This window comes from Ascidiella aspersa, chromosome 4, assembly GCF_963924565.1.
Source record: "Ascidiella aspersa chromosome 4, kaAscAspe10.2, whole genome shotgun sequence".
NCBI classification, from domain to species: Eukaryota; Metazoa; Chordata; class Ascidiacea; order Phlebobranchia; family Ascidiidae; genus Ascidiella; species Ascidiella aspersa.
In genome coordinates, this window is record NC_139450.1 from 30113337 (window position 1) to 30131129 (window position 17793).

Below are 17793 nucleotides of genomic sequence, written 5' to 3' on the forward strand. Positions count from 1 at the left end.
TAGATTACACTGCTTTGTTTCAGGGCAATCAATGACAGCAAACCATTTGCTCTTTTCAACTTCAGAAAAACTTGGTTCACAGGAGATTAGGTTAAAAATGTAAGTAAATTTTACTTACATGTTTTACATTAATATAGTTTATTCCCATTTGGCTTTTATTTTGTTAGTAGCAGCCAGCAAATTATTTTTTTTTATCTCTGTAAAATTTCTGAAGTACTTTAATATGTGTTTTAGTTTTAATTTATCATTTCCATAGTTTAAATCTTACATTGAAGCTTTAAATGTAAAATTTAATATGTAGTACTTTTGGTATGCTACTGACGCTTTAATAAAATGATATAGTTTACATAATTAGAGTTTTTATTTATTTACAGGAATTTTAACTGCAGTGGTGGTAAAATAAAAGTCTGTGACAAAGTTCAAGTGGAAAACAACAAAAGAGTATAGATCTACTAAAATTGATACACAAGGTAAACAAACTAAAATTTTCTTCTTCCCAAGTTCATTTATCGAACCTTAAAATTTGTGGTCAATACATATAATTGAATAGATATTTAATTTATGTGTTGTGTTCCATAACTTGTGTATAATGTTTGGTCTGCATGTCCCAGTAATGGGCGACTTTTTTTGGTCAGATTGTTTATCACTAGTTTAAGCAATTATTTTGATAAAACATAATGGCCAATACAATATTCTGACTCACATATTTACTTTTTATCTGAAATTATTTAATGATTTAATTGGGTTTTCATAGTAGGGTGAACCTTTTTTTATTTTAGTGGGTCATAAAGATATTAATACAATAAAAATGAACTTGTTTTGTAATCATTGCGATGTCTTTAGGTTACAGTGTAACATAAATAATACATTTTCTAATGCTATGCTTAAAGAGTACATTGCCACCAAACCTAGTACATGTCATAATAATATGCTTTTGTAGTGATTGGTGACAAACTAAAACATATTTTTATGACATGACATGTAGTGGTTCTGGTGAATAACTTGAAAAATTTACTATGAGCAAATGAATAAAGAGTTGTTCAGTGATAGTGTATAATTTAATCACTGCAGTGTATTATATTGATCTAAATTTTATTTCTTAGGCAGCCATGCTCAACTCGTCTTCTAAAAAGAAAAGCTCTTCGAGGCCTTTATTGGGCAAACCTTTGGAGTGGACGGCACAGCAGCTTTTCTGCATTGGTATATTAGTGGATGGAATGGACATTAAATTTGTGGAAGAACAACACTTGTTGAACAAATTGTTAAATTATATTTCATTGATATTCGAGCCTGTTAATATACACGGGATTTAAGTTATCCATCCTACTGCTCTGTGTTTTTATATGTTTTTAAACAATGTACGAAAGGCCCCACCTTGAAAATTTGCCAAACATAGCAATTATAAATATTAAAAAAAGGTTTCAAATTTGTAAAATATCTTCTTTTTCTCTGTTTTTCTTTTTATCACATACGCATTTTTGTTTGCATAAACACCTGCATTGTATTAAAAATGCGATATTTATATTATTATTCGTTTTGTTTGGTATAATAAAATTGTTTACCTCATAATATATTGTGAAATTTGTTTGGAAACACTGAATACAAGCATTAAACACCTAGCGGAATAAACGGCAAAAGCCTAAACACCTCGAATTTAAACATGTTTAATTTTAAACGTGCTGACATTTCGCCCCTTTCAGGTGTTTAATTTTGGTGTTTAATCGAATGACAGTGTAGGTAACGTTTTACATTGCGCCATGTTAACCCAACAGAGGTGACACCTATTTGATCAAATTTATTAAACTTAACAAGTCGTTATCGTATTTAAGTGTGTATTGTACTGCGACTTTGTATAACCGTTAACTGGAAGGTAAACTTGTGCTTTGCTGAGGAACAGCCGTGACCGCATTTCCGAACATGTCACGGGGCACGAGGTCGTAACAGGACAAAACTGGCTGCTGGATATTTAGACGAGAACAATTTGGATTCCTTTAACTGTTATCCTTTCGCGGTGATGTTTCTACTGCCAACTGGGACCTCAGTGCTCTGACTGGGACCTCAGTGCTCTTTACATTTTCAGGCCTAACAAAAGCTTTGGTTGTTGTAAGGAATTGCCCTTTCGCCATAGCTCCATTTTTCGTTCTTGTGCACGGATAATGGCGCGACGCATCGTATAAAAAAGTATAATAAGCCTACGTTCGCTATCGTCGTTGAGCACGCAAGTAATAAATAATAGAAAGAACTGCTGAGTATTGCAAAGCTTGTATCTACAGTTGTATTACATCATTACTTGTATCACACCCCCGTCGCCTACTTCTTACCACTGGATCACCAACACCTGTATTATGATGTTGAAAACCAATAAAATTAGAAACGCGATTTAAATGCTTGTCAAAACCAAATACGTGGAGTAAATCGACATCATCTGAACAAAGATGTTTCGAAACGCACTTGTATCATCATCAGTATCGAAATATCTTTTTAAGTGGACGGCTTTAATCTTTATTTTCAAGCTACATTACAAATGCGTGCGTACTGCGTATAGTGTATCAAAGTATATTGGAACGCTCTGTTTAACAAAATGGCGAAAATGAAGTTAATCCTTTTCTAAATCTTAGTGAATAAAATAAACTGATCAACATTATTTTTAGCGCTCCAAAAACTGGTAACAAAGAGCAAATAGACTTTACGCGGCCTTACTTTACGTGTGATAAATGTGTTTACGGTTAAGTAAGCCGAGTGAAGGAAAATACGATTCATTTAATAAACTGCCGACGAGTAAAACAATCACAGTTATACATGGTGAACTGTCTGGTTTCTTAAATCCGATGCTTGTGTCAGTCAAAGAGGGACCCATTATTTCTAATAATGTTCAGAAATAATAAGTTGAAAAGTTATTCGAAAATTATAAGACTGGGCATTTAAAACACGACCGTGAGAAAAAAGCCAAACGGTCGAAAATGACGTTATTTTCGACGTAACTGGCTTTGAAAGGGCAGCGGCCACTCGGCCGGTCATAAAACGTGACGTTTGTGGAGCGTATTAGCACGTCAATCGATTAAGTGGACGACGAGCGTTCTTCTTAGATCTTTCTGACCTCCAAGAGAGCACGGCAAATATTGATTGTCGCCACAACGTTGTATCAGTTCGGGTATTACAACGCAAACAGGCGAGCGATAAGATACAGCTCCGAGAGGACGCGTGTTGCAACTTGGACAACAAGGGAATGCTATCTTAACGCTTAACGCGGGGGCGTGGCTTATTGTTACCCGCTTCATCTCGCGTAACTTTTAAGGCTGGCTCCAATGCCCATTACCGGTCACACCCTGAAATGTAAATGCACGGCTTTAAGTTGTCTGATATGCCTTTGGAAGTGCGTCCAGGATGGACACTTCGTGTAAACGATTGACGTTTTCACCAGGTTATGCCCATTGCCCACGTCTACTTAAGCATCATTCTTTATTACCTGAGGTTCATTTAAAATTACGGACTTCAATAAAGCCTCTTTCGAAGTGGTTGGAGACACCAATCTCATGTGTGCTTAGATTGAAAAATATTCTCAAAAAACTCTTCACCACGTCGTTTTTGTTTGTTTTCGCTTTTCGTAAAACATATTGAAGAAAATTCAAACTTGAAAACAACCAAGAGCACGCAAACCTATGATAAAGTGGGTTTATCTACTATGTGGTATCTTGAATGCGGAGACTCACTACGAACACAGAGCAAGTTTTTAAAACAATTATGCACCTTGAGGTCAAACAAATTTTTTATCCAATTGAGGATGGACCAAAAAAATAAATAGAATCTGTTTGGGCTGGCAACACATCGATCGTCAAACCCAGTTGTTGAAAACTGTTGAATAGATAGCTTTTTAAAGGCGACAAAATCTTACATCAACCGTCAACTAAGGCGGACGTACAAATACGGGTCTCTGTAGTCAAGTGGTTCACTGGGAAAACAACTGTGATTTGCTAACATTCACCGGATTGTACAAAAGACTCCCAGTGTGAACTAAAAGAGCAACAAAGTAAATATAGTAAAAGCTTGGACTGGCAACACATCTATCGTTAAACCCAGATGTTGGCTGTTTAATAGATAGCTTTGTAAAGACAATAAAATCCGGCGTCACGGCCAATCACAGGGTGGGCGTAGAAATACGGGTCTTTGTAGTCAAGTGGTACACGGGAAAAACAACCGTCATTTACTAACATTCACCGGATTTTACAAAAGACTCCCAGTGTGAACAAACAGCAAAAAAGTAAGTAGAGCAGGGGTTCTTAAACTTTTTTTTACCGCGGATCCCTAAAAAATTTTTTTGCTTCGCATGGACCAGTTTGGGCAAGATTGTTTTAGAGATGACGTCATACATTTACGTCATAATAGAAACAGATTTCAGAAATTTTCTCTTTCCTGTCCTAAATATGTTCAGTGCAAAAGCGTTTTATTTTTCATATAGCCTACTTTTTTCGTTGATAAATTGATTGCCTAAATATACGCTAATAGTTTGAATTAGGCCTTCAAGGACCCCCTAAAACTAGTTCACGGACCCACAAGGGGTCCATGGACCCCAGTTTAAGAACCCCTGAAATAGAGTATAGGTTTGGGCTTGGAACACATCAATTGTCAATCCCGATGTTGACTGGCAAATAAATATCTTTTTTGGAAGGCAACAAAAATGCCGTATTGGCATCATCGGAAAACCACAGGGCGGACAAAGGGCTGGATAAAGATCCAGATGGTTCCGATGATGCAGACCACTACGAAGAAGCAGAGAAAGAGCCGGTCAATCACCATGGCAACGTACTTCCACTCTTCGCGAATCTGCAAAGAGAGTATTTGAAAACCTGCGTGAAGCTGGTTGGGTGTTTTGAGCGTTTCGTACACTTATAAACTATTTTTTTCTTTTCGTTTCGTTGGCTTTTTTTTCAAACAAATATTACTAAAATGTAGTGTTGTAAACAGGTCAATTTAAAATGACTATAGTCAACCAGTCAAAGTAATTTGTAAAAAAAGTCCGAATCAAGTATGTTGCTAAAATAATAAGAAAAGTCCCAGTCCAAGTGATTGGCCTAAGTCAAGTCCCCCTCCCCTCATTTTGAAAACAAGTCAACTGAAAGTTATATCATTGACATAAAATTAAACTTTTACCTATTAGAACAGGGGTCGGCAACCAATGTCCCGCCGATAAAATTAATCGCCAGATGTCCTTTCACTTAAAAACGTTTACAAACACAGAGCTAGAATTACTTTAAATGTTATCGCGCTCCTCAAAGTAGTTTTATTTCACTTTTCATTAGTAGTGTTGGATGACGACGTGTGAACTCGAATTTTAAACCAAACAAACGTTTTTTTTCGCGATTTGCGCCAACACTTTACTGCCTTCTTAAATTTAATTAAACACGTTTTTAAGTGCAAAAAAAATCCGAGGCCAGCCTGATTCACAGTTCTTCGAACATGTTAATAACACAATTCTTGGTTATCATTTTGTGCGGCCCACAGAGACCTTTCTGAGTTTGGTTTCGGCCCGCGACTAGAAAAAGTTTGCCGACCCCTTTATTAGAACTAGTGACACGTCGGTTAGAAATAACACGAGTCCGACTCCCGAGTCTTGAGTCCGAATCCGGCCAAATGTGCGATTTCGTCGAGTCACGGGTCCGGCTCTGTCTCTACAGCCTGTATTCCGCCAATTTACGTAACTAAACAACGTGGCTATTGCAATCCATTTATAGGGTTGTCATATAATTCATCCACTTACTATGCATGGTTGGAAACTTTCCACCATATGCTATTAAGCCTTTACAATTCACGGTTGGCGGCATTATCACTTTCAAAATTTAGCACTGCGAACGCGCACGTTGGACTCGGGTAGTTTTACATGATCTTACTTAAGCCCCAAGTCCCGACTCCGACTCCGCAGCCTTGGTTCTGACAAGGAGAGTCGATTTTGTGCCGTACAGGTAGCGATTCCTTAGAGCAATGGTCTTCAACATTTGGGTCACCCAAACCTTTTATGGGGTCGCCATAATTTACCAAATTCTGCAGTTCTAGTGGTTTCGTTGCGATCATGGTTTAAATGAGTAATTTAAAAATGTTAAAACGTGTGTTTCATGTGTTAACTTAAAAAAATTCCACTTGTTAAATCCACGTGTTAATTTAAACTTCTCATTTTGGTACAAAAGTGTAGTTACAGTTTCCTGGAATGGTGTATAATTATCTAAGCATAATAAATCGCTCATGTCATTTAGTTATTTTACTAATCGAACAAAATATTACTAATCGAACATCAAACTTGGAGCGCCTCTAAATGCTGATTTCATTTTATTTAAATCGGGGTCGGTTAACAAAATGGTTGGAGACCACAGCCTTCGAGAAGCATTGCAAAAGCTACGAAAATGTTCAATTTCAGCAATAGAAAAATACCAGGCTCGACGTAACGCCATTTTTACTCACATTCTTGCTCCTGTCCTCTCTCCGCATAAAGTCGGCGATGAAGTTGACCCCTTCGATCGCAGCGTTGGCTTCCGGCGAGAACGGGCTGCCCGAAGACCCCGGAGAGGATTCCCCGTTACGTAGGGCGTCGCTGCCCGAGAGCTTTGTGAGGTCATAGTTGTTGTACAGCGGCGCTGCGTAAAAAGTTATGCTTTGTCGTTGCGCTTTTGATTTGTTTTTTGTTTGAAACTGTAGTTAAACAAATTAGGTTAGTTAAGTCAGTGTTGTAAAGACTTAAGTCAATGACTTGTTTGCAAGTGTTTTGACTTGACTTAAGTCTTTTGGGCAAAATAACTTTACTAGACTTTAGTCTTCTGGACAAATGACTTTGGTTGAAGTAAAGTGTTTTCAATAAAGATTTTTGTCATGAAATTAGGTTATCCATCTTAATTTTTCTGCATAAAACAATAGGCTTGCAATACGCATTTTGTGTTATTTCAGTTAAGTTATGGCTCTTAATCGGACGAAGTTATCAATTTTAATAGTTTAAAGTTTACTTTTATGTCAATGACTTGACTTGACTTGACTTGTTATTTATTTGAAAGGACTTTACTTGAAACTTTGACTGGGACTCGATTTATTTTCCGAATGACTTGACCGGGACTTAGAAGTTATTTTACGAATGACTTGACCTGGACTTCAGTCATAGATAGTTGGATTTTAAAAATGAAAATTAACGAAATCAGTATTTTAATAGGACTTGACTTGTTGTTCATTAAATAAGACTTTGACTTGTTATTTATTTGAAATGACTTAGTTGGACTTTTGTTTACAACACTGGTACCTGGTCCGACGAAGGCGGTCTCCTCTCCCGGCCTTTGTTTCGGGTCATCTTCCTCGCATCCGCAGCAGTCCTCCACCACCGGACGCTTCATGAAGAGTAGTGGTGGAAGACGCTCCAGGAAGACTTCTCGCATCCACGGAGACATGTTGTAGGTGCTCGGGGAGCGATGGTGGATGTTGAGCACGATCACACTGGCCACGATTGAGAAGGTGACTAGGACCATCGTGAACATAAGGTACTTTCCTGTGAAAAGAGCACTGTTATGACTTGACTTGACTTGACTGAAGCAATTTGGACAAAATGACTTGAATTTACTTGACTCAAGAATTTTAGATAAATGACTTGACTTGACTTGACCGGGACTTTACTTGTTATTTGTTCAAAAAAGACTTGACTTGGACGTTAGTTATTTTACAGATGACTGACTGGGACTTCATTTGAAAATAACTTGTTTACAACACTGGAAAAGTTGATTATAAAGTGACTAATGTTTGGCAGTTAGTAGGCAAGTTTGTTTTAAATAGTGAAGTTTATAAATTAAGACTGAATACTACCGGTACTAAAAATTAAAGTAAATTTAGCTCCTGGTTATTGTAAGATTGAGATTTGGTGAGTTATGAAGAATTCACCACCATTTGGGAATATGACGTACTTTCATGTTAGGGACAGAGTAACAATAAAAAACAAACAAAAATAAAACAACATGTTATTGTGGTAGGCAAACGGCGTATACGAGTGAACTGTGAATACCCACTTGTACCAAAATAAGAAGTTTAAATTAACACTTGGATTTAAAGTTAACAATGAAACACAAAATTTGTTTAATTTTTTTTTTAACATTTTAATATACTCATTGCGCTCGTTAAAGGTTTAGACGACCCCACATGGCTCGCGACCCATAGGTTGAAGACCACTGAGGTAGAGGATCGAGTATTTTCAGCGTAAAAACCTGTTTACACTAGAGCTGGGCTGAGCTGGGCGTAAAATTGCGTTTGTAGTACGGCTGCGTTGAGCCTATTGTTTACAAAAGTCACATGATTAATCAGCTGTTTATTGTTACCTCCAGTTCGATTGTAGCCTCGTATATTAAAATAACTGGCATAGGAAACAATGGTGATCTTTAATAGAAAAAAGAGCCCTAACACAACAAGTTAACCACATTGTTGGTATGCAGCCACATTTTACAACTACAAAAGCGTTTTTAAAGCGCAAATTTCATTACCCAAATACAGGGATAACGTACATTTTCACTTTTTATGAAATTATCTTACTAAATTTTAATTTAAAACTTACCAAGTGAAATACAAAACAATTATTCCAGCAAAATTACCAAAAATCATGATGTCTTTAATTTTGTTGTCGCAACAGTATAAGCAAAATCACTTTCACGCTTTCAAGGGAGTCCAGCAAAGCGTGAAAATCGCTCCAAAACGCACCGCTAACGTTTTTCAAGCTGCGCGGGGCTTGAGTTTAGCAAAGCGTGAAATGCTCGAAACAATAGAAATAAATGCCAATTACGCTTTGCTCAGCTCATCGCAGCTGTAGTGTAAACGGGTATTACAGGAATTCTTACCAATCAGAGGCACGTCCAGCGAAGTTGGAGGAACGATCTTTGAGATGAGGAGCAGGAAAACAGTGAGAGCAAGGAGGACCGAGATGCAGAGGGTCATCTTCTCGCCACAGTCCGAGGGAAGATAGAAGACCAGGATCGCTAGCGATGTGATGAGGATACAAGGGATTATGAGGTTCACGGTGTAGAAGAGCGGTTTCCTTTGGATGATCAAGCTGAGAAAAAATCGTCACTGTTAAAAAATCGACAATATTATTTTTTTTTTACTATTTCTAATACTCTTTAAAATTTTTCATCAACGATTTTTTGTTTCAATGCACCGTGACTAAACCTAAGTGCACTTAAGTCACTGTTTTCAAACGACTTGACTTTAGTCTTTTGGCCAAATGACTTGACTTGGACTTAAGTCTTTGAGTCAAGTGACTTTATATTAAAAAGCTATTCATCTCAATTTTTAAACGTAAAATAATTTGCTTGCTATATGTTGTATTTTGGTTATTCTTTGGTTAAGTTATTGCTTATAATCGGACGAGTTTCCAAATTCCATTAACTTATCGTTTTTAACACTGGACTTATTTTCAAAATGACTTGTTTGTAACACTGAGGACTCAAATTGGTCACAATCGGACGATTTTACCAATTTTAAGAGTAATAGTACTTTTATATCAACGACATGGCTTAAAATTAACTCGATCTCACAATGACTTGATATGGACTTGATTTGGGCAACTAATGACTTGAACTGGGAATTGACTTATTATTGATCTGAAAGGACTTTGTTTAAACATTAGTTATTCTTACTTGACTTGGACTTCTTGAGGGTCATAGTTGTTGTACATCGGCGCAGTGTGAAATAAGTTATACTACGTCGTTGCGCCTAAAGTCAAGTCCAGTAAAGTCAAGGAATCAATCTATTTTTTGCTGTGGCCGGTCTCTGTATTGGCCAACACGGGAAAGCAGCGGCCTAAGACTTTGTAAGACTGCTCAAGTCCCTATTCCGACGTGCGCATGCGCAGTACGAAATACAAAACCCGCTGCAAACTGCAAAATGTAAAGACTGAATAGTTTTTGGTGGAGCATGTATTGTAAGTGGATAAGTTATATAACACCCCTGTGAGTGAATTATTGTATTTCCACCCTATTATAGTTGCGTAAAAGTGTGGGCCTGATTCGGAACGGAATCAGCAAGCTTGACAGAATAGCTTCGAGTTGTCTTTAACCGACTCCGCAGTCCTTACTGCTGCTGTCACCTGTACAGTAAAGCCTGGTAAGAGGGGTCTTCGGGGTTTGTAGTCATCTGCCCCGGGGTGGAAAGTATGTCCCACTCACCACTCGGGGTGAAATCGTCCAGCGTGGCATTCGGGTTTTTGATTTTTAATTCGATGTCAGTCCTACAATTGGATAAAACATTTCCAAAGTTAGTGAAATACAGTGTTGTTAATATGTTTTGAAAACATTAAAGTCCCAGTAAATTTGAAAAACAACTTAAGTTAAAGTCAAAGTCTTTGTGCGAAAAATAACCAGTACCAGTTACCCAAGGCAAATCCCAGCTAGGTCGTTAGTATAATCAACTGCAAGTCAAAGTAAAAAAAAAACACGTTTAAGTAGGCCTACCTAAATTACCTTCTGCAAGTCCAAAGCAAAACAAAGTGTATTTATTTTCAAATCCTAACAAGAAAACTTGACAAATTGTTTGTGTTCAACCGGAAAAGATAACACAGCAATCTCAAATTACATGCTGTAAGTCAAAAGCAAAACAAAGTGTATTTATTTCCAAATTCTACCATCAAAACTTGACCATTTATTTGTGTTCAACCGGGAAAGATAACACAGCAATCTCAAATTACATGCTGTAAGTCAAAAGCAAAACAAAGTGTATTTATTTCCAAATTCTACCATCAAAACTTGACCATTTATTTGTGTTCAACCGGGAAAGGAACTACAGTAATCCGAATTACCTGCGGTAAGTCCAAAGCAAAACAGAGTGTATTTATTTTCAAATCCTAACAAGAAAACTTGACAAATTGTTTGTGTTCAACCGGAAAAGATAACACAGCAATCTCAAATTACATGCTGTAAGTCAAAAGCAAAACAAAGTGTATTTATTTCCAAATTCTACCAGCAAAACTTGACCATTTTTTTGTGTTTAACCGGAAAAAGAAGCACAGTAATCCTAAATCACCTGCTGTAAATCAAACGCAAAATAAATGGCATTTATTTCCAAATTCTACCACGAAAAAATTTGACAAACTTTCTTGTGTTCAACCGGGAAAGAAGCCGGTAATCTCAAATTACCTGCTGTAAGTCCAAGATCGAAACTTCATAGAACAGTTTTGCACGTCGAAGGGAAAGTCCCGCACCTCGATGTTACAGGCGCTGCGGTAGATGGCCGGTGGCATCCAGGAGACGGTCCCATCCCACTTTATGATCGCGTTCGACTGCAGGGAAACCTCGTACGTGCCGTCCGCGCTTTGTGACGTAACAGAAGAAACAGGATTTAAAACATGCGGTAACATTGAATCTTGTTGGAAAGGCTTTCGCCCGGGGATGAATTATGCGTTTATGGAAGAAGATCTCAGAGAAAAACTTTAAACATGCCTAAGCAATGTTTCTTGTAAACATTTTGACTTAATATAAGCCTCGAAACAGTAGTCCTGTGATTGGTTGCTTTAAATTATCCTAATTTGCGTTGTGCATTTATAAATACAGCTTTTTGTATTTGCTCCTTAAAAGAACCCAATACTTTGCTAACAGAAAGAGTATACAGCACGATTCCAAAACAAAGGAGTAGACAGAGGGAAAACAGGGGTCATGTCCGCCAAGTTTATAAATATTTTACTCCTAATAATTCGGTTAGTAGCCTATATAAGCAGTAGCCTACCAAAACAGTCAATCATAGGCATGTCACACCAGTTATGTACTACCTTCAATTTCCATGCACTATATGTAGCAATGCTTTTGAGTATTGCATTAAACTCAGTCTGTTGCTGCTCAAAACAGTTTTCTAGCATATTTATTTTAGTCGATACGGCAGTTAATACAATGGCAATAGCTAAACAAACAAGTTTGGACTTATTTTTAAGGTCATGTCAAAAATTGCAGTCTTACTACTTTAAAATTTTTTCCCCTCCAAAATTTTCGACTGGTTACGCAACAAATGAAGGTCCAGGGCCTGTAAATACTGGCGACGCGTTATGTGTGAACTGGACGACGGTAGCGTTTTGCGCCAGACGCTAACGCCAGAAGCAAAACGCGTCTAGTCACTAGTGTGAACCAACCTTAATCTTGTAACTTTGTAAACCCTTAAGTAAGCTTTCCTCTGCCAGTTTTTTTCTCTTCGAAACTACAACTCTTCACATCAAGGCAGGCTACGGCGACTTACTTGTTATATAGAACGATGTCGGGAAGCCATATCATATCGGAGGGCAGCTGGACCTTTGTAATGTTGTGGTAGTGGCTCGGCTTCCAACGGAGTCTGTGATCGTGCCAGACTTGCGGCAACCACACTTTGGTGATCATGTACTGCTCGCGCTCGTTCTAAATAAAGCGTAATAAGAGTGGCCTTTAGGGTATAGGCATAATGCCGAGGGTTGAACGGTTCAATCAAGTAGGCCTTAGGTGAATTTCCAAAGGAGCAGGACACCGATAATTAAGAGCCATTATGCATCCAAAACACTATTATAATGTTTAAATAGATATTATTGTTATGTAGCTTTCATGGGAACTCACAATGCCAAATTCCTAAAGAAATGTCCGCGTTTAGTTTTACTCGTTTTGTTTAGCTTTTAAATTTTACTTGATGTTACCAGAAACTTTTTACAAAGTAACCAGGATTTGACACAACAGTTAAAAAGTAGCTAAAATTCGATATAGTGATGTCCGATAATATGGGATCGGGGCCGCTAACCGGTAATAGGTGGTAGAATCGGTACTCGTCCGATACTAGCCTGGTATCGATTCCTATCCGATGTTAAACTAATATGGAAATTTAAGACATGATGAGCAATCCAGCGCAGAAATTCTATAAATTGAAAGTTATATTTATATTACGTCAAACAGCGGGTAACTAAACTTATTAATCCTGAATCCAAAATTGTGCTCTCATATCCTTCATTTAAGTCAGTGGTTCTTAACCTTTGGCAACCTGTCGAACCCCTATGTTATTCTGCAAGCGTTCGTCGAACCCCAAATTTTCACTCAGTATTCGATTCTTTCTCCTAGCAACTGAAACTGGGCATAATCCAGTTATAAAACTTGCTTTTATACATGTGGAATTAGCCAAACTTTCAATTTATAACGTTACATGACACCTTAGCGCATAAAAGAGATTTGAAATAACAGCATTTATGATGTTTCAGAGGACATTCATGCCGAACCCTTGAAACAGCTTTGTCGAACCCTGCGGTTAAGAACCACTGATTTAAGTGTTTCATTTCAGGATAGTTTGCTTGATTGAGTATATAAATGACGTCATTTGTTATCGAAAGGCCGTGACTTTTGACCAAAATATCGGGTATCGTTATCGGAATAAAATATCAAGTATCGAACATCCTTATTTACAAATATAATTACCTAACTATATGACATCAGATAACGCCCTAATGTCAGTAAAACCCATGAAAGAAAACAACTATACTCGGCGTAATAATCCTGGTGGTGATCGGAACACAGACACGATCGACTTACGATGCCTATGAGTTGCGAAATAATGAGGTCGAAGTTGATGTCTACGCTGTCGGTGATACGCACAGCTGGTCGGATCAGCTTGTTGTAGCGTTCAGGCTCCAACAGATGACTTAGCAGATCCTCTTCCGCGTGCTTCGATTCGCTGTAGCGAACTGTAAGAGTGCGTGGAAGTTGAATTGAAGGTAAATTGGTTAAGTGCCGATAAAAAGTCACATTTGCACTCAGTTGTAATCCGCTTTAATTTAAGTTTTCGTTATGTTTTTTTGGCCATCTTTCAGGCGTTAGACTTTTGTTTTATGCTTTAGGTTAGTTCTTATATACAGTAGCTTTGACCCCATTTATTGTAAAACTAAAAAAAAATCACAAAATAAATGATAATGATGTGCTCCAGACAATATAATTGATCAGTTAACTACTTTGAAGTACGATTCGTGGAACGTCAAATTTCAACCCACCCTTAACGTCGCCAGATCCCAAGTTGATTACCACTAAACAAACAATATTTCATAGGCGATAAAAGAACACTGTGGTAATGACTTAAGTCACTGTTATTAAATGACTTGACCTAGGCCTAAGAATTTTGTGAGTTATTTTATAAATAACTCGTTTACAACACTTTAAAACAATAGCGGGCGCTGGTCTAGAATCCTACCACAACGCACATTATTTGGGTTAGGGTGCGGGTTAGCGTTTTGGGTTCGGGTGGGTCAAGTATTGTTATTAAATACTGAAATATAATAATACTTGACCTACCCACACCCAAACGCTAACTCGCACCCTAACCCAAATGTTGTGCGTTGACTTAATAATTGTGGTAGGATTCTAGACCAGCGCCCAATAGCGATATAAGACTGTACAAATACAAGCTTCAAAATTTTATTAGTATTTTAACAAAAAAATGCTGAAAACTATATTTAGAACGCGTACTTGAAAAACACGGTTGTGTCCTTTGGGGAACTTTGCTATACAACTTAACTGTTATTTAGGTTTCTAAAAATAAAGCTGTACGTTAACTATATAATGCTTTTAACTCACCTAACGTTGCGCAGAAGAGAAGTATACAGCATAAAGGAAAACCATTTTCCATGTTGACTGACAAATGTCAACAAAATTAACAAATCATCCGAAAAAAAAGCAAAATATGTATGAGAAAGGAAAGTCTTTTGCACCAGTGAACCTATTACCAGTTTTTACCAAACAACTTTATTAACATTTTATAATCAACAACCTATTAAAGAACGCTGTAACTGAAATAGGCTGCTGTTATCTGCCGCAATCTAAGCACATATACTCCAAACCCTTGCTGAGGCCTTCAGCTGTTTCTAACGTTTATTACTGATTGCGGTTCACCGACCACTCAGCTTGTCACCTCATTTCAACACTTACTTTAACGAACATGCCGCGCGGCCGCTTTAATGTCAATTGACGTTTCCCTTTCGGCCACAAGGCATTAATTAAAAGCCCGTTTTCGAGTTAGCTCTGATTTTTCTTGATTTTTCTACTAGAAACTACTAAATTTTGCATTTAAGATGGGTTTGTAACTAGAAATTGCCAGTTGAGAAAATTACTTAACTTAATTGCATTTATAAGTAACAGTTTTCAAATGAATTGACTTATCTAAAGTTTTTTTTAGACAACTGACTTTACTTGGGTCATTGTGTCAAACAACTTGGAATGAAATGAAGTGTTTTCATTAAACATGTCTAAATATAGTTGTGCTTATAGAACTAAATTGTTGCACATTAAACAATTTTCCCACTATATGTTGTGTTTTTGTTATTATTAGTTGCGATATGGCTCGTACACGGACAAGTTTACCAATTTTTGCGTTTTTTTTAAACTATTTATCTTTATGTCAATGACTTGACGTTGACTTGAACCAATAATGACTTGTCTCCTTGACTTGGAACTTTTGCAACAGGCTTGACCTGGACTTAATTATTTCACGAACGACTTGACCGTGATCAGGTCATTTCAAAATGACTTGCTTACAGCACCGGAAAATACTGAAATTCTAGGCCAGGCAAATATATAGCCTCCCCAATGTTAGTGTATACAACAGATCGGATCACTAAAATGTTTGAATTAACTGACCTACATTTTCATTAGGGTCGCACAATTAAAAAGGTTTGGAATCTCTGATATGAACAGAAACAGCATAATAAAAAAATGTCACAGTTTGACGACTTATCGGATTATTGCAATTTAAGCAGCCTAAGCCTTACGCCCAAACTCAATCGCACATATTGCTTTGGTTTGGCGTATAAAGTCCTACAATCAATAACCAATCAATAAAACTTGCGGCAAAATTATATTATAACCAGCGCTAGGCAGCGAAAAGACGACAGCAGACAAACACAAAAGGTGGTCGCTGGCATAAACTAAGTTCTAACATACAAGCTAGAAATTGTTCGGTCTATTGTCAAAGTTAGGTTTATTGTCGATGACTATATTTTAAATACAACACCATGTTTTCAATTTCAACAGCTCGCTGAATGGTTGTTATTTTAATCGCAAGATAAAAATGTAGCAAAATCGTTAAGAAAACTGGGCGTTTACTGAAGCTCTGAGTCGTCCCGCTCTTTAGGCAGCTCTGACAGATTTCACTTAGTTAAACCCAATAGTCGGAATTTTCTTTCAAATTTAAGAAACTGTCTAAATCCGAATGTTGAAAAACAAAGTACGACTCTGATGTACATCAAACAAGCAATAGTATAGGAAACCTGAGGTTGTCGTTAGACGTTGTGCACGAATGTGCAACTTTAAACTTAGTTTAAAGATATTTGACGAGATGGAGCAAGCGCCTACTGAAAAAAGGGACTTGGTTCCGTAAAAATACCATTTTTTACCGGTACGGCGTACCTATAAAACTTCATTTTACCAGAGTGCTGTTCCGAGACCTATTCTGTTCACTTTCACCACTGAATAAAACCTGTTTCATTCCTTTGGCATTATTAACAGTGTCTTAATTACAATGATTCATAAACATGAAACCAAACCCTGAGCTATAGCCTAGACTGCAAAATTGTTCATGACTACAGCTTTATGGATGAAAAAAACAACTGCTAACAAATGTAAATTAACATATTGAGTTGAGTTCAACTGAGGTCATTCTGCTAAACAGAGAAGATAAGACAATCTGCTAGTTTATACCTATATCATTGATTTAAGTTATTTTAACACAACAAATTGAGCAGGGTTTTTTGCGTAGTTGAAGTCAAATTGAACAGAAACGCTAATTTTTACAAAAATTGCCAAAATGTTACGTTGATTAAAAACATACATTTACTGGAAAATACCTCAAGTCACCAAAAGTTTAAATAACTACATGATCTAAGTTTAGTCTAAATTCCTCCGTAGAAAGTCTTAGTTGAACCTGGTAAATAAGGCTGTCATTGCAACTACCAAACACTCTTTTGGTTTGATGGAAACATACCAAAAAAACATACCAAAAACAGCCGCGTTTTTACTTTACTCTTTATGTGTTTGCTACAGTGCATACGCACTAAGAAACATTGTTCAAGCGCAAACCTGAACTTTACTTTCCACATTAGCGCAGCCTTCGAAATCGATCGCACACCTAACTCGAAATGTTCGCAAAGAAAGCCAATCTTTCTGTGTAAGCACTACCGCATTCTCGCTTTGCAAACGAAGCAGTGGCAACGACTGAATAAATGTGCTCAACTTGGAAAGCCTGCGGGAATTGCAGTAGGACGCCTGTCGCGTGGCACGAACGTCCCTCTGGGAGAGGCGCCAATCTAGTTATGCCTCAATTTAACCGGTAGAGAAAAACTACGTGAGGCAACAGATACCTCATTTCATTAATTCACGGCCAAGTCATTTTGACTTTTACCACCAACTGCTTTTGTATGTTGTTTTTCGTTATTTCTTATATTAAATATATCACGTTGTGACTATGTAACCTTTATATGTCAGTTGGCACTGAACAGGCAATGGTTGCTTGTATTAATTATATCAAGTTAAGAATATATTATCTTTCTATATCAGTTGATAGTCAATGGTTGCTTTGAATTTTGGAGTAAATGAACTGTTTTTATGAAAAAATGAGTTTTTGTTCGACCGTTTTTCGTTCAAATTTTTGAAGATAATCAGCTTGTGGCATAAATAAACGTCAGTTTTTATCTAACGTGCCTTGATTTTTAGAACAAGAATCTCGTTTTATTTTATACAACTGGTAGAGATAGATTTGACAATTCCGACCTTACTGTCAATTTACTCAATTTGTCCATCCCTAGAAAAAAAA

At 37.2% G+C, this 17793-nt stretch overlaps 1 protein-coding gene across 1 annotated transcript; it reads right to left on the reverse strand.

Annotated features, from left to right (window-relative positions):
• Positions 1–3657: 3657 nt before the first annotated feature.
• LOC146157411 (neuronal acetylcholine receptor subunit beta-4-like) lies at positions 3658–14673 on the reverse strand. The gene is made up of 9 exons (XM_083386566.1): positions 14565–14673; positions 13530–13681; positions 12226–12380; positions 11139–11312; positions 10094–10234; positions 8847–9058; positions 7274–7516; positions 6451–6623; positions 3658–4821 (listed from the first exon to the last, which is right to left on the reverse strand). The coding sequence occupies exons 1-9, from the start codon at positions 14614–14616 to the stop codon at positions 4690–4692; spliced, it is 1434 nt and encodes a 477-aa protein (XP_083242692.1). The 5' UTR covers positions 14617–14673; the 3' UTR covers positions 3658–4689.
• Positions 14674–17793: the final 3120 nt, after the last annotated feature.